This window comes from Sebastes umbrosus, chromosome 2 (assembly GCF_015220745.1).
Source record: "Sebastes umbrosus isolate fSebUmb1 chromosome 2, fSebUmb1.pri, whole genome shotgun sequence".
NCBI lineage: Eukaryota > Metazoa > Chordata > Actinopteri > Perciformes > Sebastidae > Sebastes > Sebastes umbrosus.
Window position 1 is genome coordinate 24,919,827 of NC_051270.1, and position 27,493 is coordinate 24,947,319.

The 27,493-nt window shown below is 40.2% G+C and overlaps 1 protein-coding gene across 2 annotated transcripts in view; it reads right to left on the reverse strand.

The window, feature by feature from the left end:
* Positions 1–27,493, reverse strand: part of fam189a1 (family with sequence similarity 189 member A1) — a 123,465-nt gene that overhangs the window by 43,693 nt on the left and 52,279 nt on the right. For both annotated transcript variants that reach the window (XM_037751674.1, XM_037751666.1), the window contains exon 2: positions 23,025–23,081. In XM_037751674.1, coding sequence (XP_037607602.1) covers positions 23,025–23,081 — 57 coding nt within the window. The remainder of the gene's footprint in view (positions 1–23,024; positions 23,082–27,493) is intronic.

Here is a 27,493-nt window from a genome sequence, read left to right on the forward strand (position 1 = left end):
CTGGTATTTATTAAGCCCAATAACCTTTCACAGCTTTTACAGCTAAACAGTACACTACAAGATGTTTCTGAAAACATTTGAGGTGAGAAATAGGCATTACAGTAACAGAATATTGATTCATATTTGATCAGCGCTGCCTAGTTTGACCGTTTGATCAGAGTGATTGACAGCTTCCTCCTTTGAATGAAAAGCCAATAGGAACGCTCTCTCTCTCTCTGAAATGACCTGTGATTGGCCAAAGTCAAGATTTTTTAAAGCCTGAAAACAGAGCCATGAGGAGGTGCAGAAGTCTAGTTTTCTCTCAGTACACTTAAACTACAATATGCTGAAAGGTTATTATGGAATTTTTTGCCCTATGATGCCAAAAACGTTCTGCTTACTGAAGCTTGAATGCTCTGGATATCGTATAGAGCACCTTTAAGGTCAGTTGGAAATCGCAACTGCAGCAATTATACTGTACATAGACACAAGTGGAAAGGAACAATGAAATGGCAAAACAAGCTAGAAATTCCTGCAGCAATCCAGCATCTCCTGAATGCCATGCTCTCAGAGTACAGGAGCAACAATCAGAACATGAAATTACAGAGGTATTGCAATGATGCACCACATTGCCTGAGGCTGAGCCACTTAGCTGACACAGTTCATACACTACTGTTAAACTATACTGAGGGTGATGTGAGCAAACTCCCCTGGTGGGAATCACAAAGAAGCTTCTTTAATGAAATGCTTCTTTCAGCTGTTAAGAGCAAAGTTGTAGAGAAAAGATGCTCTGGTTTCTAACTCTCATTTGAATGCCTTCTTGGCAGATACACAGTGTGAGAGGAGAGGAGGTGATCTGAGGAGCAGTGGGAGACGCAGAGTGGCAGTGCTAATGCAAACTGACCAGAGGTGACAGGCAAACTGTGACCACATCAGAGCGGAAACACTCCTGAAGCACACATACACACACACATCCTTGTAGTCTCTCCTTCAGCTTGCCTGAACGAAATAACACACACACTCTTTATTCAGGCTGGCAGCGAGGTGGCTTTAGAGAGGCCACTCTTCAACAGGAGGACTCGGGGTGAAGCCTCCGTGTTGGCAGACATCCACCCTGCCCGAGTGTCCCTGAGCAAGACACTTCAGCTCTGTACACCAGGTTAACACAGCTCACATTTAACAGCTGCTGTTGTTTATGGTTAATTATACAACATTTACTGCTGATCCCGTATTGTGATTGGATGGGAAACACTCTATTAAAGCTCATAATTAAAGAATAGTACTTGTACCTGACTACTCGAGCGAGGTCTCTTTGCTTTTTTCTACACTTAATTAACCAAATTCATGGAAATTACGCTCATTAAACAGCTTTCACTGCAACAGAGAAACATCCAAAATGGATTATTTGGCGGCAGACGACATGGGATTGCCTCTGAATTTTGATTTTCTGGTAGTTATGACAACTAAATGTGCCTCTAACTTCTAACATTTCCGTCACTAGAAACCGAGTGGAACCACAGTTGGAGTTAGATGAACTTGAACACACTCAGATAAACATTCGCACTGAGCCAAAAATTAACTTTAAGATTTAACAAAGGATGCTGGAAAGATGCAAAAGGATGTTGCTTAGCAACGGGAAAATATTTTTTTCCTGGCAGAGGACCAGAGAAAATTTATCAAAACAAACCCAAAGCTTCTGTCCCTGGCTTTGTCCCCGTGCCTACGGCCACATCACAGCAGGGCCACTATCTCATGGAGTAAATCTTCTTCTTATGTGTTTACTGTTTATTTTTCCTAATCCATTTACAATGTGACAGGAGCAGGGACACATAGAAGTGCCTGAAACACCAATTACACAGTTCTGTGTGAGCTTGCTGGTGAAACTTGAGTGAAATCGCAGCTTTGTGTGGAGGGAGGTGAGTGTGAGGTCTTTACTGCAGGAACTCATTCCACGGTGATGCTGCTGGAATATATTGGAAAAATGCTGTCTTTCAGTTTTCTGTTTGGTTATAATTAAAATATCTGAGTTATAAAATTATGCGAAAAAATACTGAAAATGAGGACTAATAAGCATTTCAATAAACAATCTACAGGGTGAAAATATTCTGTATTTTATGTCAAAAGTTATGCGTCTGTCACTGGGTGCATTTCTATGTCCCACATTTACTGTTTCTGCAGATGCAACACCTTCACTCTCACAGCTGTGACTGGCAGCTAGATACATCTTTTTGAAAAGCTTGAACAAAATCACTAATCAAACATGACAGGTAGTCGTTGCTGTATAATACTGTATGAAAAAATAATTTATATAATGTGAGTTTGGATAATGATTTGCAAGTAACATATATAGACTGCAATATACTGTATTCACAATTTGAATCAAGACTGCCATTCCATCAATTACATATTAATAAATATCTTTTAACATTGAAAACTGTAATATAAAGGGGTGCACGCGGGGACAATACACACTAACGAGTCACATTATGAGTTGCCGTGATGAAATTCACGCAAGTTGGATCAGCCTGTGATTTCAATTTTTTACTTTGATTTTCGGTGTGATTTTGAATCCAGCGCTCAGCGGGTTGATGATTTTGGTTTCCTTTGACCGTTGTTACGTCACTTTGTTCTCAATAAATTATACAATGTACATCAGTAAAGATTTTCAACTTGAATAATTCGTTCATCAAGATCTGATGTGTGAGCAGTGTAAATGGACTTGGACTTATATAGCGCTTTTCTAATCTTCTGACCACTCAAAGCGCTTTACACTACATGGCAGCATTCACCCATTCACACACACATTCATACACTGATGGCAAAGGCTGCTAAGGTGCCAACTTTGCCCATCGGGATCTAATCTAAATACTCATTCACACACCAATGACTATGCCTTCGGGAGCAATTTGGGGGTAAGTGACTTGCTCAAGGACACATCGACATGTGACCTGGAGCAGCCGGGGATCGAACAACCGACCTTTCAATTGGTGGACAACCTGCTCTACCCTCTGAGCCACAGCCGCCCCGTGTATTTTGGTGGTGGTTAGTTTATAACAAAACTAGGTAATGTTATGTTTCATTTGTTAGGGACTTCTTTCATCTCAGCTGTCCAAAATGTGAAACACATTTTTATTATATGCATGGTAAACTATTGATATAGACACAAAGGGGGGCTAATTAAGTGTATAAAAACGGTATTTGTATGGGACCCACCAAAGTGAGTCTTTAAGAGCTAAATCGAGACAAAATCTAACATTGCTGAAGAGGCGAAGAGAGGAGGTGCATTTCTGTCCTCCTGTTTTAAATGCAGAACATTTTAAAAACAAATATATATATAATATATGCTAAAAAATAGTTGGTGTATTGATAAAGGCAAAATGTCACAAAGTGCAATGGATATAGACTTAAAGCGAATTAATGAGGACATACATGAAGCATGTGACTGCAGACGAAAACATCAGATCTGTGGAGCGGTGAGGACACTGTAACCTTCCTCAAATGAATACATGAAACAAAAATAAATGCCATGTTTCTATCACGTTTTCTATATTTCTTTCCCACCACTTGAGGTTTGACTGCACGCCGCTTTTTTGACATCATCTCGATTTGCACAATTTTAGATGCAAATCTGGCTGTGGATCGCTCCTTCCCCACTTTTATGTTTCCATATCAATTCAGTTGAACTATGCACCTCAAATGAAAGATGCAAGCTTCTATCTACAGGTGTGCTGGGATACCAATGAGCTTCCCCTAGCTGTGTGCCCATCTTTGAGTACAAAAGATACAGTTTCATAATATAGCACCTCAGGCTAGCTCTCATTTCAGGGCTTCTCCTCCTCTTGGTTCCCTGCCAGCTCTGTAAAATAACTCGAAAGCACAGAAAATCTAACCATAAAATCATAAAATCCTACTGAGATCATGTGAATGGGAGTAATCGCCTCCCAAAGCTATTTTTGAGTGCTTTCTGTCTGTTTGAAGTACGTTTCCTGAAGATTTGTTCTTTGTACATATACTCTCCACCCCAAAACACATCACCTTCCACTCAGCCTTCCTCAGCTCACACATTCGCACACATATGCACTTTTCATCTCTCTCTGTCTGTCTGTCTGTCTGACACACACACACTTCCTGTCTCTCTGTTTTCCTTTAGCAGCTCCTGACAGGTGGTCCTGCGGGGCCCATCTCAGTTGGCAGTAGGCTATATCTCCCACAAAAGCCTCTCCATCTGGGTCAAGTCAGAGAATAACAGGCCTCTGAGGAAGAGGCAAACACACACACACACAAAATGCAAACACGGAGGCCGACCTGAAATTGTGTGTGTCAGTCATCCGAGCGTCATGGCGTGTGGCTGGCGAGTGCTGGTTTTATGTCACTGGCTGTACTGTATGTCGATATATGTATGTTGAGCATTTGTGGGTCTACATGTGCAGTTGTAATAAAAAGCTGGAGCCTGGAGCAACAACGGAGTCTCTTCACAGCTCAATTATACAGGACGGCAGACGGCTTGAATTAATAGAGCTGTATTGATGCTCCACAGGACAAACTGGAGAACAGTATCAGAGAAACTGTTGCTGGACTGTTGCCAATCATTTAATGAATCATCATCATTTAATAAGAAGAAAAATGTAAGAAGAGGGAAATGTGTCCTCGACTAATATGTGAATTCTGTGGACTTTTGCTCTTGCTGTTAGCACCCTCAAGCATTTCAAGAGAATAACTATAAAGGAAATGGATAGACCCTTCTGAGTGCTTTTTAATTTTGGTTTGATTACATCTAAATTAAAAGGCAAAGTCTTTTTCAGGCTGAATTTTCATTTTCTTACCGCTTTGCTTCTCGCTGTCCTTTGGGGTGAGGATTTGATTTTGCCCTTGTGGGGTCACATGACTGACATGTGAAGTCGGGTACATAATATGCAGTAGTTAAGGTGGTTAAAGCCGTGCAGACACCAGAAACGGATGCTGCAATGACTTTGTGTAGTCTTAATTACATTGTCATGCTAGAATGAGACAAAGGGTGACAACAGAAGGAATTAATGAAAAACTGTGTTTTATATATACTATGTAAGACATATCATGAGCGAAATAAGCAGTCAACGCAAATAGCTGAGCATTTCCACCTTGGAACTGCAGTGTACCAATGACAATCTCAAAAACACAGTGTCAGACAGCCAGGTTTTTAAACGTCACCTAATGAACCAATCCCGTCAAATTAGCATAAGTCAGAAATTGTGAATTCTTGAACTCCTCTTAACGCCAAATTCACACCAGAGTAGTGGCGAAGTGCGGCCTGCGGCGAGCTGCCATGCAATGTCTATGAAAAGCTCCCCTTTTCTCTATTTTCTCTTGTCATGTTGCACCAATTTCAAAAGTATTTGCCCCTTTCTACTGCATAGACAGCATAGTTCTATCAGAAGACTATCTTTCCAGCAGTGAAATACTTCTTTAAGTTATACATTATAATGATATACATTACATCTCCTATTTCGGGAGATGTTTATGAGTAGCTCGGATATCTCTGTACATCTTCACTTGTCAAAGCGATCAATGGCTTCAGGATTGTTTGTAGCTTTCCTGGACTACTTTACTCTTACTAGCCTCACGGGAGCTCTTTCTTTATTCATCACGAACAATCAATTCATGGAAGATGAAAACAAACTTCAGCTCTAATACTTATTCACACTTTCCGCTTTCATTTTCTCCTGTCAATGATAAAGAGGCAGTGAAAATCGATGTTGCTAATCATAGCTGCCCTCCCGGAGTAGCAGGACTCAGTGTGGTTTCTTACTTTATTTCTGTGTCTCTCTTGAGAGATATCCCTCTGCACACGTTTATGAGCACAGACATGTGCACAGTAATATTATATCGATACATGGACGTCAAGAAGTATCTATCTTTTAAACTATTAACATCCTAACAATCCACACTGTCTTTCAGAAGTTGCAGTGGGCTCAACACTCAGCTAGAGTGAAGCTACTGGTATTATATGAAACCTAATAGATTGTTACCACCACCACATATCACGTTAGCTTGTCGGAAAGAACACTAAATAATGCTCCAAAGGAAAAACTGGCATGGCCTATTTCGAAGGGGTCCCTTGACCTCTGACCTCAAGATATGTGAATGAAAACTCTGAGATGAACAGAGTGAAAAATGTAGCTTATTAGATAAAACAGATGTTGACAAACTGCATAATTTGCAGTTGAAAAGAGGTAATAAATCACAATATATCTTATCGCAATACTTAGCATATCGCAAAATGTTTAAAATCACAATAAGATCATAATATCGTGACTTAAACCTGCAGTAGGCAGAATGTTGTTGGCATCATTGGGCAAAAAATCCATAATAACTTTTCAGCATATTGTAATTCAAGTGTTCTGAGAGAAAACTAGACTTCTGCACCTCCTCATGGCTCTGTTTGCAGGCTTTAAAAAATGGGGAGACGGGAGACTTTGGCCAATCACAGGTCATTTCAGAGAGAGAGCGTTCCTATTGAGCGTTCCTATTGGCTGTGCTCTGGCTGGTGGGCGGTGCTTGGTATTTCCTCAACAAACTTTCTCATTTTACAGCTAAACAGTACACTACAAGATGTTTCTGACAACATTTGAGGCGAGAAATAGGCATTACAGTAACAGAATATTGATTCATAATTGATCAGCACTGCCCCGTTTGACCGTTTGATCGGACTTCGCGAGTGATTGACAGCTGCTCAGAGACAGCAGGCTCCAGCTCGACTCTGATTGATTGCTTTCCTCCGGTCAGTGAAATCTTGCAGATGCCATTAGGAGCACCAGAGGACAACGGAGGACACAGAGGACACATGATTCTTTTTCAGATTACTTGTCTCATGCACCACTATCAGGATATAGTGACCGTTTTATAAAAGTAATTTTCCTTAATCATATTTGCTCCAATTCTACTCACTGCAGCTTTAAGTATCGTGATAACATCGTATCATGGGGCCTCTGGTGATTCCTACCCCTAATGTTTTTACAGAGATACACATAGTTTTATAAAACGCTGTCCCAGCTCTCGCTTCATTCATGTGCTTCCTCCTGACATCAAAGGTCACAACGTGAGAAGTGGTGTCCCGTACCCAGCCATCAAGTCCTGGGTGAGTCTTCATCAGCTATAAGCCAGGCTGCCAGGGCTGTAAAGCAGCGTCTGCAGTCATGCCGCAGTATCAACTCACTCAGCTGTGAAATATAGCTGACGTGATTGTGTGCAAACCACAATTACGTCTCGAGTCTCTGACAAGTGACCACAGAGCACTAGTTGTTCAGTCAACTGTGGAAAATAAACTGGTGGACCTTGCCTCTAATGCCTCTATTTGCCCAAAACACAGTCACTGCAATGTCACACACAATTCTAAACGTTTGCTATAGAAAGAGATTGGCAGCGATGTGACAGGAGGGAGAGTGGAGCCTATTTGTGCTGCTTAACAATAGCTGACAGAAGAGCACAAGCATCATTTTGTGTGTGTGTTTGTGGCATTTAAGCATTTGGGGGAGTTATATTCTAGATTGAGTAGTATAAATAACAATGTGCCTCTTTTCATCCTTTTCTCCATCTATTTTATTCGGCTATATAATTCTTCTATGTAAGGTTGTGTGTGTATAACAAACTAGAAACAATGAGATGTTTTGGCAGGTAGGTGACACATAATGTGGATAAATTTACCTTGTGGGTTTGGAGTTGGATTCACATAATACAGTAGATTTCAGGACACAGTAATCTGTCACTCACTGTTAGTTTAATGGTTATCCTCAGTATACCCACCATATGCACTGCTGCAGCTACTGACTGCTTTAGATTTGAGTTTCTCCAAAAATACATGCAGTTTATACACTGGTAGATTTACCTCTCCTCATTAGTAGTTACTTTTGAAACAATTGTTTCAGACAGATGCAGACAAAAGCAGCATTTCTAGCCAGCATTAATTTAGTAGGGCTGGGACGATTCACCTTTCTCCCGATTCGATACTATCAGGATACTTGGGTGCCAATTCGATATATATTGCAATTTGTGAGTATTGCGATTTGATATTACGATTTATTGCGATTTAGAAAAAAAACTTTTTTAAGACTAGACCATGGGAAAAAATTTAATCATACACTTATAGGGACTTTTACTTTGGAAAATATCTATATTAATACAGTAAAAATGTTTGATTATCAGCATACATGTAGTATGTAGTCGGAGATGTCTTGAAGTCAAATATATCAGTCATTGTCAGGCATTATGTTTTTTTTTTTCCCAGCAACCCAAAAATTAAAGAATAAAGACATTTCTCTCACAAATTACTAGTATTTTCTTTTTAATTTTATAAGGGACATGCAATGCTTTATACGTCTGGTGTATACAATCCAATCAATCTTATTTCCATATATGTATTTTGTAAATACAGTTCCCTTTGTTAACACCTTATTTTGAAAACCTGACGTAGTCACACATGTATACTTCCACTGACTTCGCCAAGTCCGTCGCTAGCTCTCCCGCTCCGTTCTCTTTATACATCCATGGTCCGCTCCATCGGGGTCGTTTGAATGCATTTAACATAAATGTCAGTATATGGGTGCTCTACAGTTGTAGCGTCGGCTGATTTGATCAAAGAGAAGAGTGACGGCTGGCTTGATCGCACGTTATCTCAATACGGTAACGTTTCCTGTCCATGACAGAGTTAGCATGCAGCTTTAGCCGTGATGTCTAGCTCTGCTTTTCCTGCAATGTGTGAAACCCAAAGTGTTTCCATACTTTACTGTATGTGTAGTGTTTACCACGTTGGATTTAACATGTAAGTTTTCTACTTTTTCGTTGCGGCTCGTTGCGGCCGACTGCAGTTTGTTTTGAGTGATGGATACGGAACGAATATGACGTCACTTTACTCAGACTACAACAATAAAAGCAGTAACATCCTTTTACCTCCGCATAGACTCAAATGACGCAAATATATTTATTCTGGCATTAAAAATCAATTTCAGAATTGAAAAAAAAAAATCACAATACATAGGTTAATAATTTTTTTTCCCATCCCTAAATGTTTTAGGGTGGAAAATGTCTGTACTTGTGCGCTTTATGTTCACAGAAAAAACACAAAGCCCCAATAATAATGAACATCTTTGAAATTCACACTTCTACACGTGCAGAAAATAGAAATACTGCTGCAAACTATTTTTCACATGTGCACAGCCATGTCGCCACCCACCTCTTCATTTATATTTACAGCATACTATGAACATCGCCTCTGTAAATAATCTGCTGTGGGAGCATTATGATCAAAAGACAAGCAAACCGCTGAAGACTAAAAGCTGCAGCTCCTCATCATTGTGCTTCTGTTTCCCATAAGATATTCATGAATTAAAGATTTAATATGAGCCTCAGAGGGCATGCTAGTGGTGGGTGTATACTATAAACCACAGAACATGCCTTGTTTATGTTCACAAACATCCAAGCGGGATAGATTTTTAAAATACCCCTCCCTGACGCCATGTACCTCCTTGCGTCTAACTCATATCTGTTTTTACACCAAACACCACGTCCCACAGCTGTAATTTGGTTTCAGTAAGATTTCCAGAAGTCACAAAAGATTAAATTGACTGTGTGCTTTCATGTAAATAGCCAACAGAAAAAGGGCATCAAAATAATTTAGGATTAAGAAGAAGTTCAACATTGTCTGTCTGGAGCCAAAAAGCAATAAGTTAAACCACTTACAGCTCAGAAAACACACACACACACACACACACACACACACACAAACCAATCAGCTGGCCACAGAGCCGGGAACAGAGGCTGCTAATGGGTTACGTTCACTCCTAATTACAGGATTAATTTGTCCATTTAGGTCTGTATGAAAAATGCTTAACTACTGGAGGGCAAAACTGCGCCGGACAGACCCACTGTCTCCTCCTCTACTGGTCTGATGGACAGCCTTTTCATCATTTCATTAATTGAATGATAAAAGATGGCACTCACGAACTGTGTCCTTTTGATTTTTTGTTGTTGTAGTGTCCGACCATCAATCTTTATTCCACCAGCGTATACATATCTGTTTCCTCCTCAGTCAGAGTGCCATCTCTCTCTCTCTCTCCTCCTCCCTCTTTCATCAGCTGCAGTAATATTTATGGCCTGTCAGGGTCACAGGCTGTCACAGAGAGCACCTCATAAAGCCTTTCACCGCTGTCCTGCCGGCCCTACTGTAGTTATGTGATCGTAATGGAAAGTCTACGGTTATCATGTGGACTTGCTGTCAGTGATTTGTGTGAATCGTTAGCGAGATATTTGGAGATGTGGGGAGCATGTGTGTGTGTACATATATATGTGTCTTGGTTGTTAAAAAAGAGGGAAGTGTTGCCCTCATGACCATGCAGTGTGTGTGTGTGTGTGTGTGTGTTATAAGCGAGCAGCAGCGTGCAGTGCTAAACAGATGTGCCTCTGGACTCAGATTTATCCCCAGGAAATCTTCAGCCGTCCACATGTCACTGAAATGGTCCAGTAAATCACACTGACTCCTTCTGTATCCGATTTAAGATAAACAGACACGCATTTGTCAAATGAAGCTGCAGCAGAAGTTCAACCAGACAAACACACACACGCTTAATATTCCTCCACAGCCAGTCAGTTATATCCACAATCTTACAGCGTTTATTCCAGAAACAGTTAATAAATCTTTTTATGCCAACTCCCCAATCTTTAATGAAATCTATTTGAACTTTGATGTCATTTTTCAAGGAAATACCCAAACCATTCAGAACCTCCCTATCAAATATATATCATTTTTCTAGGCACAGTATAAAACGCCATGCAGTTAGTTGTGCATGTGTTTTAGCCCGTCAGCTACAAATTCGATATGTCCTCTGTGTTCAACGAAGCTATATTGCATTCACATGCTGTGTTATTAGGAAATCAAACCAAGAAGACAAACAATAAACAAACAAACATGCTAAAAAATTAGGGCCGTCAAAATGAACGCAAAAAAAAGTCCAACAGGCTGCCATCAGGCTTGGCCGCTATTCGATCTTTCAGAGGTTGTAGCAAGCACAGTTTGAAATAGAGTGAAGATGGTGGCATCACATGAAACTAAAAAACTTAAGAAATCCATTGGTACCGACACTAAATACTAGCTTATCGCGAAGGAGGGTAAAAAATCCTCGAAACATTGCACTAAATTTTGGCGAGGAAAAACTGTTTCAAAGTAATTTTCAAAGGGGTCTCTTGACCTCTGACCTCAAGATATGTGAATGAAAATGGGTTCTATGGGTACCCACGAGTCTCCCCTTTACAGACATGTCCACTTTATGATAATCACATGCAGTTTGAGGCAAGTCATAGTCAAGTCAGCACACTGACACACTGACAGCTGTTGTTGCCTGTTGGGCTGCAGTTTGCCATGTTATGATTTGAGCATATTTTTATGCTAAATGCAGTACCTGTGAGGGTTTCTGGACAATATTTGTCATTGTTATGTGTTGTTAATTGATTTCCTGTAATAAATATATACATACATTTGCATAAAGCAAGCATACTGTATTTGCACATACTCATGTTGATAAGAGTATTAAATACATGACAAATCTCCCTTTAAGGAACATTTTGAACAGATAAAAAATGTGTGATTAATTTGCGATTCAATATTTCAATTGATTGACAGCCCTTTAAAAAACATATTGCATTACAGATAATTTTTCTGTATTTTTGCCTTTATTGGACAAATGACAGGAACTATGGGAAGAAATAGAAGGACACAACACACGGCAAAGGTGTTTACAAAAATGGACAAATGGGTGCCTGGAACACATGAAACTTACGTCCAACCTTTTGTCTTTTGTGTGCCCCCTCTGTAAAGCGTCCTTGGGTTTCTGAAAGGCGCTATATGAGTCCAATTTATTATTATTATTATTAACCTTACAGGATGTAGCTCAAATTTGTACTTGAGTAAATGTATTTTGTTACATTCCACCGCTGGTTTTGCTAAAGAAATCTGCTATAAATCATCTTGTTTGTCATTAGAAAAAGCTCCCCATGTTTCTTTCTAAAGCTGTGAGTTGCACTGTAAGATCCAGGCACTATTTTGGGACGCCTCACACTCACGCTTGAAGGAAAACTGTTTGCCTGTGTGCATAACTCTTTGCCTCGGGGTTGCCTTGGTGACTATACGAGCTGTTGCCTGACAAACGCTGCAGCAGTGTGAGGGTGGCAACACATTTCAAAGCTACAAAATACCCTTGTGTATGCATACTCAGAGGAAATATATTCTTAAAAATACCGTATTTCAGCAAACACTTGGAAGATTGGATTTTATTAGACTGTCAGGACATGTACATTTGTCTTACTTACTGCCTTTTTAGTGATTAAATGTGCATAATTGTGCTTATGTACATAAATAATAGTTTTAACACAGATTGATTGATTTGCCTAAAAGTAGTTGAACTTACATAGAAAGAGTATAAGATATACTGAAATCAGCTTATACTGTAAAATGTCCACCAGCTGTTTGTAGGGAAAAAGGTAATGCCTGTACACTACTCCATGCCACAATATTTTTATTGACTACGATTCGATCCTGCTCGGATCTTCGTTAGATCAAAGTGTTTGAAAAAGTGGAAACCACACCAATATCTATCCATAAAGCACACCAAAAGGCAAACAAGCTCTATGATGGCATCCAAAACACCAGCTTGATAAAAACAGCTCCAACCAATTTACAATTTGTACATTAATACATTAATGCAAAAGCCAAACTTCTAAGTATCAAACATGTAATTTATAAACATTATGTCATATTCATTATGACATATATCAGAAAATCCATCAACTACGTTCAAATCCCAAAAGACACCCGTTGTACAACATTTTTTCATTTTTACAAATATGTGTCAGAATATATAAATGTAACTGCATACTGTATATCGGAAAAGCCATCATAGTACAACCATCATTATGTGTTTTAGCTGTTTGTAACTGTATGTAACCCCCCTCCAGGTTCATATTTACTGCATGTGCGTGTTTATATATCGAGTAGGAGCACAGTAGATGACATTGATAGATGGCGTCAGAAATATGGGGGTGACAGAACATGATGACAGCCTCTAATCTTTGCAGATCAAACATGAGTGATTGTTTTTAGGCCTGTATGAGCAGGCAGCAGAGGGATGAGCATATCCCTCGGATCAGGCCACAGACATGCTCCGGGTCCGACCTGTCACTCACATCTTCTCATGTGGTTGAATACTGTTTGGTGCTCACATCACACCTCCTATTTTCTTTACATTGGCTTCCCATCAAGTTGAGGATTCATTTTATGGTTCTATAGTTTTCACATATAGAGCCCTGCATGGTCAAGCACGACTGACCTGCTTCATCCTTATATCACCAGTAGGTCACTTAGGTCTTCTGACCAGAGCTTACTGGTTTTCCTTCACGTCTGACTGAAAACTCAAGGTGATCGTGCCTTTGCGGTGGTGGCTCCGACACTGTGGAACCCTCTTCCTATAGACATTCGATCTGCGGTCTCTGTTGAGGCCTTTAAAAAGCAGCTGAAGACTCACTTATTCAAACTGGCCTTTGTCTTGCCTCGTGCTGTTTAATGTTTGTATTTCGATTAAAATATTTAATCGCTATTAATCGCATGATTGTCCATAGATAATCGCAAATTAATAATTTTTTATCTGTTGAAAATATACCGGAAAGAGAGATTTGTCAAGTATTTAAGACTCTTATCCACGTGGGAGTGGGCAAATATACTTGCTTTATGCAAATGTATGTATATATTCATCATGGAAATCACTTAACACAAAACAATGACACATATTGTCCATTTAGCATAAAAAATATGCTAAAATCATAACATGGCAAATTCAAGCCCAACAGGCAACAACAGCTGTCAGTGTGTCAGTGTGCTGACTTGACTATGACTTGCCCTGAAATGCATGAGATTATCATAAAGTGTGCATGTCTGTAAAGGGGAGACTCGTGGGTACCCATAGAACCCAATTTCATTCACGTATCTTGAGGTCAGAAGTCAAGAAACTCCTTTGAAAATGGCAATGCCAGGTTTTACTCACCAAAATTTAGCGTTATTTATCCTCCTTCTTGACAACCTAGTATGACATGGTTAGACCAAATGGATTTCTTAGGTTTTCTAGTTTCAATGATACCAGTATCTTCACTGTAGCTTTAAAACTGAGCCTGCAACAACCTAGAAATCGCAAATTGCATTAATGCATTAAAGAAATTAGTGGCGTTAAAACACATTTTTTTACTGTTTTTACGGTCTTATTTTTAACAATGTTACTCACTTTGTGGCCTTGCTCTGTGAAAGGTGCTATACTAAATACATTTACTTACTTAGTCACTTACTTAGAGAGTCACACCCCACCGAGCCAGCAGTTCTCAGTTCAATAAGTGCTGGTTATAGTTATGGCAATAATTAAAGTATTCTCAAGGATTCCACGGTGTTATTGGAGCTGAAAATATGCACCTTTAAACAGAACGTACAACATTGTCTTATTTCCATTGACTACAATGAACAAAAGAGCCCAGCACTGAGGAGAGATTCCCCCAGCAGAGATGCAGCTTTAATATTCTCTGGGCGTACGGTATAGGTCGAGCACTCACTGGCATCGGAATAAACCTTTGTAGCTCATCTGATTAATGCATTATAGAGGAAGGCAAGAGCAGCCACGAACTTGAATTCATTTTCTGATAATAATGCAAAGCAAAATGAAACACGCCTAGAGGATTACAGAGTATAGTAAAAAATATTTCCTCTAACCAGCTGGTGGGTTGGCCCTCAGTGACTGATACATTTACATTGTTTACACAATTACAGTAACCTGATTAAGACAATACTGTGAATAAGAAATGCAATTTAAACAGTAGCCACTTTCCTACTGAACAAAAAACCCACCAACACCCACTAACATCTGGCTATTGTCTTTACTGTGAAAGGTTACAATCGACATTCATTACCAGGATAAATGACTCCACGGTAGTCACAAGTATTTATCGTCTCCAGCTCCGAACAGTGATGGAAAGGTGACGCCCCTTTTCCTGTGCGATACTATGTGACACACGTTGAAGTGAATATATAGTAAATCAAATCAAGAGGGATTTGGACAATTATTATGATTTATTAATGTACAAAACATACAATTATTATGCTCTCCTCAGAGCCACCAGACACCAGTCAGACAACAGTCATTTTAGCTCGCTGATTGGTGTAAAACACACTTCATTCAAACTAGACAGACACAAAATAAAACTCATCAAAACCGTCTTTGTTAGTCGTACAACACATGTACACATGTCGTGCAACACATCCATATGACAATCCGTGTGCTTGTCAAGGCTTTGAGCAAAATGCTAATTTCAGCATGCTAACATGCTTACAACGACAAGACACTAGAAGAAAAATCTGTAGGATTCATCCTCTGGCGACCCAGTTGCCAGAATTTTTTTTTTGGCATTGCCCGTTTCTGCAAACCACGGATACGAACCAAAAATACATATCATAAATATGTTTCATATAAGCTTCGTATTTTGTGGAAACGCAATGCCACGTGGTTAACTTTGTGAAACGATTGGTTAGGCTTAGGCAACAAAACTACTACGTAACGTCACGTAACGTAACGTAACGTAACGTAACGTGACGTTACGTTACGTTACATAACGTGACATTGAACGTTATGAACACGAAGTTGATTGTAACGTGACGCAAAGGACATGAACAGCGATCTCCTGGATGAAAGCCTTTTGTTTGTTGGACCCATCCACCTCTCCTCCTGCCCGCCCTGTGCGTCGACATTCAACGTATCACTGGTTTGTAGAAACGTTCAATGCCAAAATTCTCCCCTGGCGACTGGGTTGCCTCTGGGCACCACGAATGTCTGCACCAAAAGTCATGACAAACCGTGCATTAGTTGCAAAGATATTTCAGTCTGGAACAAAGTGTTGGATTGACGGACAGTCTGTCATACAGCCTGATAGCCTGGCTAAAACGTGTGGCTCAAAACATGTTTTTACAAAATTTGCATGATGAGTAAACCACGGTAATATAACAGAAAACAGAGGCAACAGCATCTTCAATCATTAATTTCTCTGTTTAATCAACAGGAATATAGTTCTACTGGCCATTGGAATAGCTTGATCAAAAGCACCGTCCTGTATCTTGTAGCTCAAAAGTCGCAGTCCATGCAAACATAGTCAGCGGTGCAGGGAAGCACTGTGTAACATTCAGCTACACAGCTCTGCTCCAGCACTAAAGGACAACTTGCACTCACATCCCAGTGGAAACATGAATGTGAAGTAGCTGCTCATGTTCGTCCCTCTCACTGCCTGACACCTCACAAGTGCAGTGACCGTTTCACCTCAAGACTGCTGTGCCTCTCCATTATTTAAATCTCTCCACACTACACTTCAGTCCAGAGAGGTATCAGGCCAGTTCAGTGTAAACATGGCTTTCTTTTTATGAATGAAAGCCACACAGATAGAGTATATACATAAACTAAAACTGGGTCTATACTCTTAAAGGAACAGTTCAACATTTATTTAAATTTGCAGAGATGTCTGTGCATTCCTAGAACTAGCGCTACAATAGGTTGTGTTCGAAATCACTATTTACTATATAGTATACTACTACCCTCTGCCATTTAATTTGATTGTAAAATGCATTTTATAATGGCCGCATTTTATAGATGCAAAAATGAATTCTTGATGTCAATTCATGTGTCCAAAATCTCAATTCACAGTACTGCTCACTATAAAATAAACTACCGAGTGTTTGTTACACAGGGAGTTGTAAGAAAGTGAACGAAGGACTGATTTCGGTTGCAGCCAGGGTTCAAATTACAGTTGGATTGGGGGGTCTGACCCCCTTAATTAAGACTTGAACCTCCCCCAAAAGAGGTAAAAACAACAGGTTGGGGGGTATATATCCTTCTTATCTGTAATCTTAAATATTACAATATATTTCCCGTATCCATGCCTGGAAGAATCTTGTAATACGATTTTAAACACACCTAAAGTGGATCATACCATTTCTTAACCTGTTCTTGACGTAAGTGGAACGTCTGTTCATCATTGCAATGGCTCGCGTCACATGCGTCATGCAAGCCAGTGGAGATGCTAATGTAAGTAGCTACCTATCTAGCTAATCCAATATGCTTTAATTTCTTGTTCAAAGGTTGTTGTGTTGTACGTGCCCCATGAGCCGGTGTTATGGATTTGATTTATCATCACCTACAGACTGCAGACTGCGTTAAACAAGCAAGATACTGTAAGGTTTGTCAGACTTCAGTTCTCTGAAACGTGCGTCTGCGCTGTACTCATGGGTGCAAGAGCGCCGTCAACGAATGTATATTGCTAAGAAGTGAAAGTCAATTATTCGTTCCATTGCAACATCAGCACCCAGCAGCAAAGCTACGCTTCCGCCATTTTGGACTGAGAGCGACTACCGGACGCCAGTAAAAAGTCCGCCTAGGAAGTGCCGTACAAAAGTAAAACAAAATTATTTCTATTCTATTGTCATATTCTACCTAAATGGCCTGTGCTGTACAATAAAATATTATAAATATAATAAACATTTTCAGACCTAGATGGCGGCAGCAGCTGTTGTAAAAACCGTCTCTTTGCTTCGATACTCGTTGGCGTCGTCTACAAATGGATTTCTGTCAAAAGTGACAGAAGTCACATTTTTGTTCATTAAGGAGAGAAATAGAACTCCTTCAGTAGCATACTTTTTGAAGGTAAAATGTTGTATTTTATACTTTTCATTAATTATTTGGTGCCTTTACCAGGAATAAAAATCATGACCAGAATGCACCAAATAGCACCATTTAAAAAAATATCTAAAATTACAGGCGGGGGCCGGACGCCCCGGATGCCCCTAGGTGACTTTGCTCCTGGAAAAAGTAAAAACAAGCAAAAAGCAGCCATGTGTACTAGGTCCCTTTACGCCCTGGAGAACAAAGTGACCTCTTCGATCATCATTATATAATTCGTACTCTTGTCTTGTGATCACCGTGAGGTTGCCAGGCAACCACCAGAGACTCCGAGAGGTGAATTAACCTGACTGTACATTAAACATATATATAGGTATATAGAGGCATGTGTTGTGTGTACTGTACACTTTAAGCTAATAACAACAACAGTTGAGGCTTCCTGGGACAAATACTGCAGACTATCTCCGTCCTGTTTTCCGACAGGGCAAACAAGGACTTAATGCCCTCTAACTCTCTCTCCGTCTTTCTGTCTCTCTCTGAACACACAATCCATCACAGTCACAGACAGCAGAAGACTGCAGGTAGTCGTGTCTTTCTCCTGCCTCCCAGTGATACGGAGTAAACCTGCCAGCAGTAGTTTTCTATCCAGCCTGACTGGATAGAAAACTACACGATAAGGTGGAAGAGGAAGATTTCCCTCAAACATGGACACGGTGTGTTTTCCTTCCACTAAGAACAATATATCAATTCATCTTTGATGTGGAGTTTACAAGGAAAGTTTGGGGAAAGACAGAATTTCATATTCAACACGTCTTCTCTCCCCACAATAGTGCACCTGTTTTTTCCACTCTAGCATAAAAAACATCCCGTCTCCAACCATCCAAACATCGCACTCAGTGTCATACGCTGACTTGACTGCAATGTGTCAGAACCAAAGCCTGTCTCGCCTTTTCTATTTATAACTCATATCTGACTCTCTAATACTTCAGCATAAATACAAAGAGCTCACAATGCTGCAAACATTTTTGAATATCTCTAAATACTGACAGATCATTATAATTATACGCAACAATTATTTCAATATTTTATACCATTTTTTGGACTGCAACTAAAGATTATTTTTGTTATTTGATTGACAAAATTAATCCTTCCTTCTTTAAAAATGGCATAAAATAATAAACATGTCCATCACAAAACCATAAAGGGATAGAAAAGAATAGAAATCCCACTCTTACACCTGTCTTTCCATTATGAATGTACAGCCAGCGGCAGGTTATCTTAGCTTAGCGTAAATACTGGAGTCTTGTCATCGCCTTAAGGTTGCCAGGCAACTAGTGATGACTCGTGGAAGTCACTGCAACGGGACAAGAAATAGTCCAGCAGATAACCCCCACAATGTGTTGGTTTTACACTTGCACAAACAAAATATGTTAATTAATGAGCTTTAGTTGTGCTGGTAGACAGATTTTTGTCACCTCTGGAAAGAGCCAGGCTAGCTGTTTCCCCCTGTTTCCAGTCTTTGTGCTAAGCTAAACTAAATATTTAAAGGACATCCTCGAATCTAACTCCGCAAGAAAGCGAATGAACATTATCTCAAAATATCTAACTATCACTTTACATAATATCTTTAAAAAAGCACCCCATCCACACAATTAAAGGTACAGTGTAGGATTTGGCGGTGTCTAGCGGTGTGGTTGCAGATTGTCACCGAAGGAATACCGCTCCGCTCGCTCCTCCCTTTCCAAGACGGCGGTAACGTGAGCCGCTGAGTGCAAAACTGTGGTGACGCCGTTCACCTTGCTCAGAGGCCATCCTTACCATAATAACTCTACTTTAGGAGCAATGGAAGTCAGACGGTGGTTGATGGTACCACAGTTTAGCACTCTGCGGCTCACGTTACCGCAGTTTCACAAGCATGTGAGAGAACTACGGTGGCTTTTAAGTAACGTAAAAACGTGAAAGTCTCTCTCTAGAGGCAGAGTTTTGTTTGTCTGCTCTGAGCTACTGTAGAAACATGGTGGACTCTGTGAAGAGGACCCGCTCCATATGTAGATATGAAGGACTCATTCTAAGCTAAAGAAAACACAACAATTCTTAGTTTCAGGAGATTATACACTAATGAAAACATAGTTATGAATATGATGTTACATTTCTGCTATTTAACACAACTAATAAATTAGTTGGTTAAATAGTTGCAGATTAATTCTGTCAACTGAGTACTTGAGTAATTAACTAAAACTTTCAGCACAAAATTGCTAATAGAGCAAAATCCTGAACCGCCCAGATCATCCGATTAGCCTCTGAACCTTGTTTTATAATTTAAGAGACCGATCTTGAATAAGTCAGCAAAGAAAACCAAGTCTGTAACACACACATGCTTAAACGGTTTGGAGAAACTCCAGTTATCATGAATCACGATGCAGAGCATGACCACCCACAGTTGGCAGATGGTTTGGTGCAGGGTTGCCAGGCCTGAAAGCGTCCAGCCGATGTATTAGTCACCTGCCAGTCAGTGCTGGGTCAAGGCCAGAAATGGAGAAGCCTGACTGTCAGGACTGAACATTACATGCTACAGTCACAAAAACCACAGCAGACATCACATTTGAGACCCCTCTACAGACAGGAAGCACCGACCACCGACTGACATCTCTGTATTCTAGCAGGCACAGACTATTCTGGTAAATTAGTCATGCTTTTTAAGGAAAGAGAGGTAAGAGGATTTAACTGTTTTACAGTGCACAACGTGTGACCAATTTCTGCTCACACCTCCAACGATGGGATATTTCCTTTGATCCACAAGAGCAGAAATGATTAAAATCTCTTTCTCTGGTGTAGCATCACACAAAGGCAAAGACTGGGAGGGGGGAGGGGAGTGGAAATGTGAAAGGGGAGGATGCAGATACGTGTAGCAGCGAAGCAAGGTGATAAAACTAAAGGGAGCGAGACAAGTGATACGCAGCGAGAGGGGAGGGTACCACCATGATGTGGCGAAGCAGCAGAAATGAGATGAGATTATTTATGGCATTAAGAGAGCATGAAATAGAATCGGGCGGAGGCTTGTTTGTGCCGTTGCCCAAAAGGACAGAAAGACTGAATTATATGTAGTCAGAGAGATCATCTTCAGTCCACAAATACACCATAATGCACCTCTCTATTACTTTTTGTAGTTCAAAGGTGGGAAAAAATAATGATTTTATGCAAGTTGCATAACATGCATAACACCTGCATCAAACATGCAGGTAAGGGGAGTGTGGGCTACAACATGCACTACATGACAGTCAATTAAAGGTTTTCTGGCTCTATTATGACAGAGAAATGACTCGCTGGGACTGTTGGGAAGGAGGGAAACATTTCACCACTCTGATGTAAAGTAACAGTGCTCATATTTATCAAAATAGTTATCTGGTTATTTATCAAAAGTAAAAATCCCTCACTTTTACTCCTACAAACAACTTTAAGAATACAATTTCTTACGACCTAAAAATGCTCTTAAATCTAAAAGAGGTTTCTTAAGTTGGTTGAGAGTAGATCCTAGACGGAGCTGAACAGACACCTTCTCAGACACGTCTGATGAATAAAACATTAGCTGGAGCAAGATTCAAAATAGCCTATTTTTTTTGCATTTGATTTGAACATCTGATAGGATGTTACACAAGTTTTTTTGTTCTGATTTCTTTTTTTTATCAGGGGTGCAGACAACAAGAGCAGTCACTTTCCATGCAGCGTTATTGCCTAAATTGGCAATGCTGTACTAAATTCTCCTTATCATAGGATTTACAGCAGCAGCACAATTTGTCAAAACTGGAGCAGGAAAGAAATTCCTAATGCATATATTTATACATTACACATTTAATTAATTTATAAGGAATTTAATGGATTTTTGTTAATTCCACATGTTAATTGCCATTGGATACCTTAAGGATTTAAAAAAAAAAAATTAACTTAAAAAAAAAAAAACATATGGCAGATGTAATTTCTTGAGAGCACGCATATGATTAATAATGTAATGACTTGAGAGTGGCTCTTAAAGGTCGCTCTCACACTTCGCTGTAAATACGACAGAGTAGCTTAAAGGTATAATATGCAAGAATTAACAAAAAAACAATGTATCGACTGATAAAAAATAATACCTCTCAATCATTACTAAATGTGTGGTGGTGTCTGTATCTGCAGAGACTCTGCAACCCTCTGCCTCTATTTTCTCTTTTCTTCTTATTTAGCTTCACTCGGGACGAGTTAACACAGTGGTCTGTCCGTTCTGGGCTACTGTAGAAACATGGCGGCCGGCTCTGTGAAGAGGACCCGCTCCCTATGTAGATATAAACGGCTCATTCTAAGGTAACAGAAACACAACGACTCTTATTTCCAGGTGATTATACACTAAAGAAAACATACTTATTAATATTATATTCATTTCTGTCAATAGATCCCCCGAAATGTTACACTGGTCCTTTAAGAATGATAAAATGTGATATACATGTATAAACAGGGAAAAATAATACAAAATTGGCCGACATGGAGGCAAAAGGATAACCAGCTGGTAGAAGAGAAACATCAGAGAAAGCATATAATGAGGAGAATTTAGTACCGCATTGCATGCAAATCAATGTCCGCTTTTTTGCTGTTGTTTGCACCCATGATAAATGAAAAAAAAAGAGATGTAACATCCTATCAGATGTCCAAGTCAAATGCAAATAGTGAGCTAAAGCTATCCTATTCTGAATTAGCGATACAGTTCAACAGTTTTTAATCCGTGCAAGCAAGCAGCGACAAGAAAACGGCTGAGACTTCTAGCTGACTTTGGTCCTGTAGTTTCCGGTTCAGTGGCTGTGAAAACACACAACACTGGTGCTGTGATCTAGGGATTTTAACATAACCTGAACACGCCCCAACTTCACAGAGAGTTGCAGTTTCTACGGCTGCTAAACCACAAGTGTGACCAGTGACAAGGTTCGACTTCTCAGCACTCTGTCACATTGTGTTAATAAACCGAGATGACAGCTTGAAGTGTATTCATAGGTTTAGAGGTAAGGCATATATTCAAAATCAATGATAGATTTTAATTGGCAAGTAATTAATGGTTGATTTGCATGTTGTTTGCTACAGCTACAGCATCTCAGGTACTCAAATATATGATTTGTATTCTTGTGTAGTGCATGTATACATGTACTTATCTACATATGTTGATTCTAACAGGAAAGAAACAAAGCATCTGTTTCAGTATGTAAGTAGGCTATGTGTCTCCTATGATGTCTCCCTCCTGGGTATTATTGCTTTGTTCAGAGTTGTGCGATTAGCAGCGTATGTGGGCGTTCAGAGGACACTCACCACCAGAGAGAGCGGCCTCTTCCATGACACCACGCCGATCAGTCCAGAGAGCAGCACCTGGGAGAGAAGACCCAAAACAGAAGCTGTAAGCGGTGATTGATACTGACAAGTATGTGGAAATAAAGATGGATGTGTCTGCATCGAAGAGAATCGATAACAATAACATTGTAATGACCAAAAGAATTACTGAGATCTGGGATACGAGTTTGATGGTGCAAGAAAAATGAGCAGTCAAGTTTCAAGTTCAAGTTATATATTATCAAATCTGTTACAGCATGGGGTAGAAGTAGGAACATCAAAGCTTTGTGGTGTTTTGAAAAGCAAGTAAAGGCAGCGGGAAATAAAGTGCACAAAAGATGTCCATGACTGATACTATTGTGATAGTAGCTGTACATTATACCTGTTTTCTATGAGCTTTAGACACATATTTCCACCCATCTATCACAGTGGGCTGAAGCCTATTCCTGCACACATTGGGCTAAAAGTATACTATAATAATACTTAAACTATAGGTATAAGATAATACTAAAAGTATACTATAATAATACTTAAACTATAGGTATAAGATAATACTAAAAGTATACTATAAGAGAACCTAATGTAAAGTAATTCCTGTTAGTATACATTTGTTAACGTGAAAAAGCCCTCGAGCAGCCGTAGTAATACAGAAGGCAGCGAAGGACGATGGCCCCGATCACACAGAGTGTGTTTTAGCAGCCTGGACGTCATTTTGTAATTGTTTTTAATGAGAGTGAAGCATTTTGCGCACTTCACTCTCGCGCATTCTTTGGTGTTGCTGAGCATCTCACGTTTTTACAGGAGTGCCCTGAGCACCTCGAGCTGAAAAACTCAACTCAGAAAGGAAAAGAGTCCGACCAGGGACGATTCTAGGATCAGGCCTTTAGAGGATCTCAGCCCCTAATGAGAATGTGGCATGTCATGACAGTCAAGGGCGTAGGCTTTGTTTCAAGATTGGGGGGGACAAGTAGTTATGTTGGAAATGTCTTTATTTATGTAAAGGAAAACACAAAATTCAGGCGCCAGGTGACAATTCAATTGATTGGATCCACAAGAGTCTCAGCTTTCCAGTAATACCCAATTCCAACACTGTTTAGGGACATCAGTATGCAGAAATATTCATATACACCATTTTTAGAATAGGCCAAAATAACCCATTTATACTGCATGCAAAACACTGCATGATTCCCCCAAACTGCATGTGATTATCCCAAAGTGGGCATATCTGTAAAGGGGAGACTCGTGGGTACCCATAAAACCCATTTTCATTCACATTTCTTGAGGCCAGAGGTCAAGGGACCCCTCTGGAAATCGCCATGCCAGTTTTTCCCTCAGCAAAAACTTTGCCCAACTTCAGAGCGTTATTTAGCCTCCTTCCCGACAAGCTACCACGACATGATACCAAAGGATTCCTTCCTTAGGTTTTCTAGTTTAAGACTGGCAGCATCTTAAAGACAGTAACGTCGGCCCGGATCGCCAGCAATCCTGCGAGTCTCAGAGGGTTTGATAATTATTTTTTAGGGGTGCTGAGATGAAATGTAGGTGTGCTCGAGCACCCCTTAAAAGAGTCTAAAATCATTACTGCACCCGACGTCATTTTTTTCTCATTGTGATGACTTTGCTTGATACCTGGAGCTATATGACTTTACCAACCGTAATTATCATGATCTGAGCAGACAACAGCAGGAGGCAAATCAGTGCGGTACTTCTAGATTTCGGTTCATTTACAGTTTATGGTTTGTGTTAAACTTACATTAGCACTCATTCGGTGGTTGCCTAGCAACAATTATAAAAAAAGACGCAGCCAACTGCAAAAAACGCTCTGTCTGAGCGTGAAACAAAAAGGCAGTACAGTGCGCCCTCCCATTTTCCACCTGCAAAATGTGCTCTGTGTGATCAGGGTCGAAGTCAAGTGACTATTATAATCCACACGGGGAGGAGGTGGATAGATGTGTCAACAAAAACAAAAAAACACGGGAGACCGACAGTCAATGTGGGTTTCTTTTGACCATCAATCATCCCCTAACCTTTACCAAGAGGTTGTTGTTGTAACGATGACGACAAAAGTCCCCTAACCTTAACAAAGTGGTCATTTCATCTGAAACCATGATGTTTTTCCAACTAAGTACTTATTTGAACCCAAACCATGTTATTTCCCTAAACCTAACCAAGTCGCTTTTTGTGACTAAATCTAACTAACAACTGTTTTGAGAGCCACAGACAAATGATGCTGTCCTGCTGATAACACGTATATCGATGTTGATCTGGACGGCATGGACAAACAAGGTATTTTGTTGTTTCATCTGGAGGAGTTCTTGTGTTAATACCACAGTGTCTTCATCAGACTGTCTCTCAGGACTTATTGGGGCTCCAGGTTTTTCCATTAGCACTGATTTGCTTTTAGATTTTGTGCTCCATCTACCTGGAACCAGTTACCCTGCAGCTTGATGCGCTGGCTGAAATGAAACAATTCAAGCTATCTGGACCCATCTTGTTGTGATGTCTGTGATTCCCTCTAATACTCCCATCCTGTTATTGAGCCGTCCGTTTGATTTAAACTGTCTGTTTGTCTTTTGTAATGATGTCACACTAAACAGCAGATGTTTTTTAAATGAGATGCCTGATTTAATTAAATTTAGATTTGAAAAAAACAACCGATTGATTTTCTCCGCACGCTTCACTCTGGGCGTGGTGTTGCATTTTTACAGTGTTCTGCTACTGTAGGTGTGAATTTGCGTATATCATCGAAATGTGTGTGAACAAAGGGTACTCATAGCCTCCAGCACTCTGCTGCTCCGCGGTCTCTCTCTGTGCCTTTCACCCTTCTTCGCCCTCCATTAAACACCAACATGCTCTCCCCATTTCCCCATCTCGTTCTCCTTCTTCCCTTCACTTTTCTCTCTCTTCCAGTTTTGCCATCTTTCCTTTTCCAATTTCTCCCCGCTGTATCACACTCCACCTCGGTATTTCTTGCTCCTGCTCTGCGCCCACACAATCACAGTATGTTTCTGCACTTACACACTCACTATCCAGGCTTCTCATTTCTATTTCCCTCTCCATCTTGTTCCACTCTCTAGTCAATCTACCACTTCTTCACTCACCTTGATACCCATAGGACCTGGCGAATGGGATGTCAATATTTCATTTGAGCAAACACACACACCCACACGCACGCGCACACACACACGCATGCACAAACGCACACACACATGTACTTCTATCTTTTTGAGGACACTCATTGCACACAATGCATTCCCTAGTCCCTTACCCTAACCTTAACCATCACACCCAAATAGCTAACCCCAACCCTAAACCTAATTCTAACCTGAACCTTAAAACCAAGTCTGAACCTTCAAACAGGCCTTTGAAGGTCTGTCCGAAGGTGAGGACTTAGACTGCACCAGAATAAAGCCTGTATCCCCTTAATGTCCACCGGATGCAATAATGTTGCTGTCCGCTTCTGTTACAACTGCCAGAGACAACCTGCAGCCATTCAAGCTGGTGTGCCGAAGTCTGCTGTCTCTTATTATTACACTATCTTTACAAGCTGGGTCTATTTTTGCCAAAGACTTCTTCTTTGTTCTTTCCTTGTTCTTTTTGTTTTGTCACTACTTCTCCTCTGAAGTCTGTGAAGCACAAGAATGGGCGTGCTACAGTTTTCTTTTTGCTGATACACACTATTGAGGAAATATAGATACGAAATGAAGATAGCATGCTAAAACAAAATAAGTAAAGAACAGCCACAAAGTAGAAATGTGGCAGATCTACGTACAGGTATAAACTGCAGCAGCCAGCAGGAGACAGAGGCTTGTGTTACTGAAGGTAACATCCACCCTCTCCATGCACTGCGACAAGGAGTCCAGATATGTTGTGTCACCATTACAAGCCTCTCTCTCTCTGCTTTGTGCTGTTCCTGGCAGCAGAGAGCAAACGCACCGCATAGCTCACCATCAAGGTTGAACTGAGCTCCTATCATAATGCAGTTCCTGGTTACATATCCACCTATTTCAGTCTCAGCAGAGATTTCTATAATTATGCAACTTGAGGTCTCATGTTATTCCATGACTGTAAGGGAGTGATGCATGGCGTCCCTTAAGTTTGTTGCAAATTAGTTAATGTATTTACAATATTCACTTCCTGGTTGGAGTGACAAAGTGGGAAAATTACAAAGATCACAGGACTGCAGGCATGTTCAGAAAGGCAGGTAACAATCTGCAAACGTGATGGCGGACATGCTTCAGTGTATGTACTGTACTTCACAAACACAACACAGGACTTAGATGTGTATAATGTGTATAAATAAGTATAAAAATCTGAACAGTTTGGGATCAAATATCTTAAGTTACGGTGTGTATCAAGCCCAAAGTCATTATTTCATGTCCACCACATCCATTCTCATTCCTAGGGCGTCAAATACCGAGGCTTTGACAACCGTTGGCGTGTGTCACGGC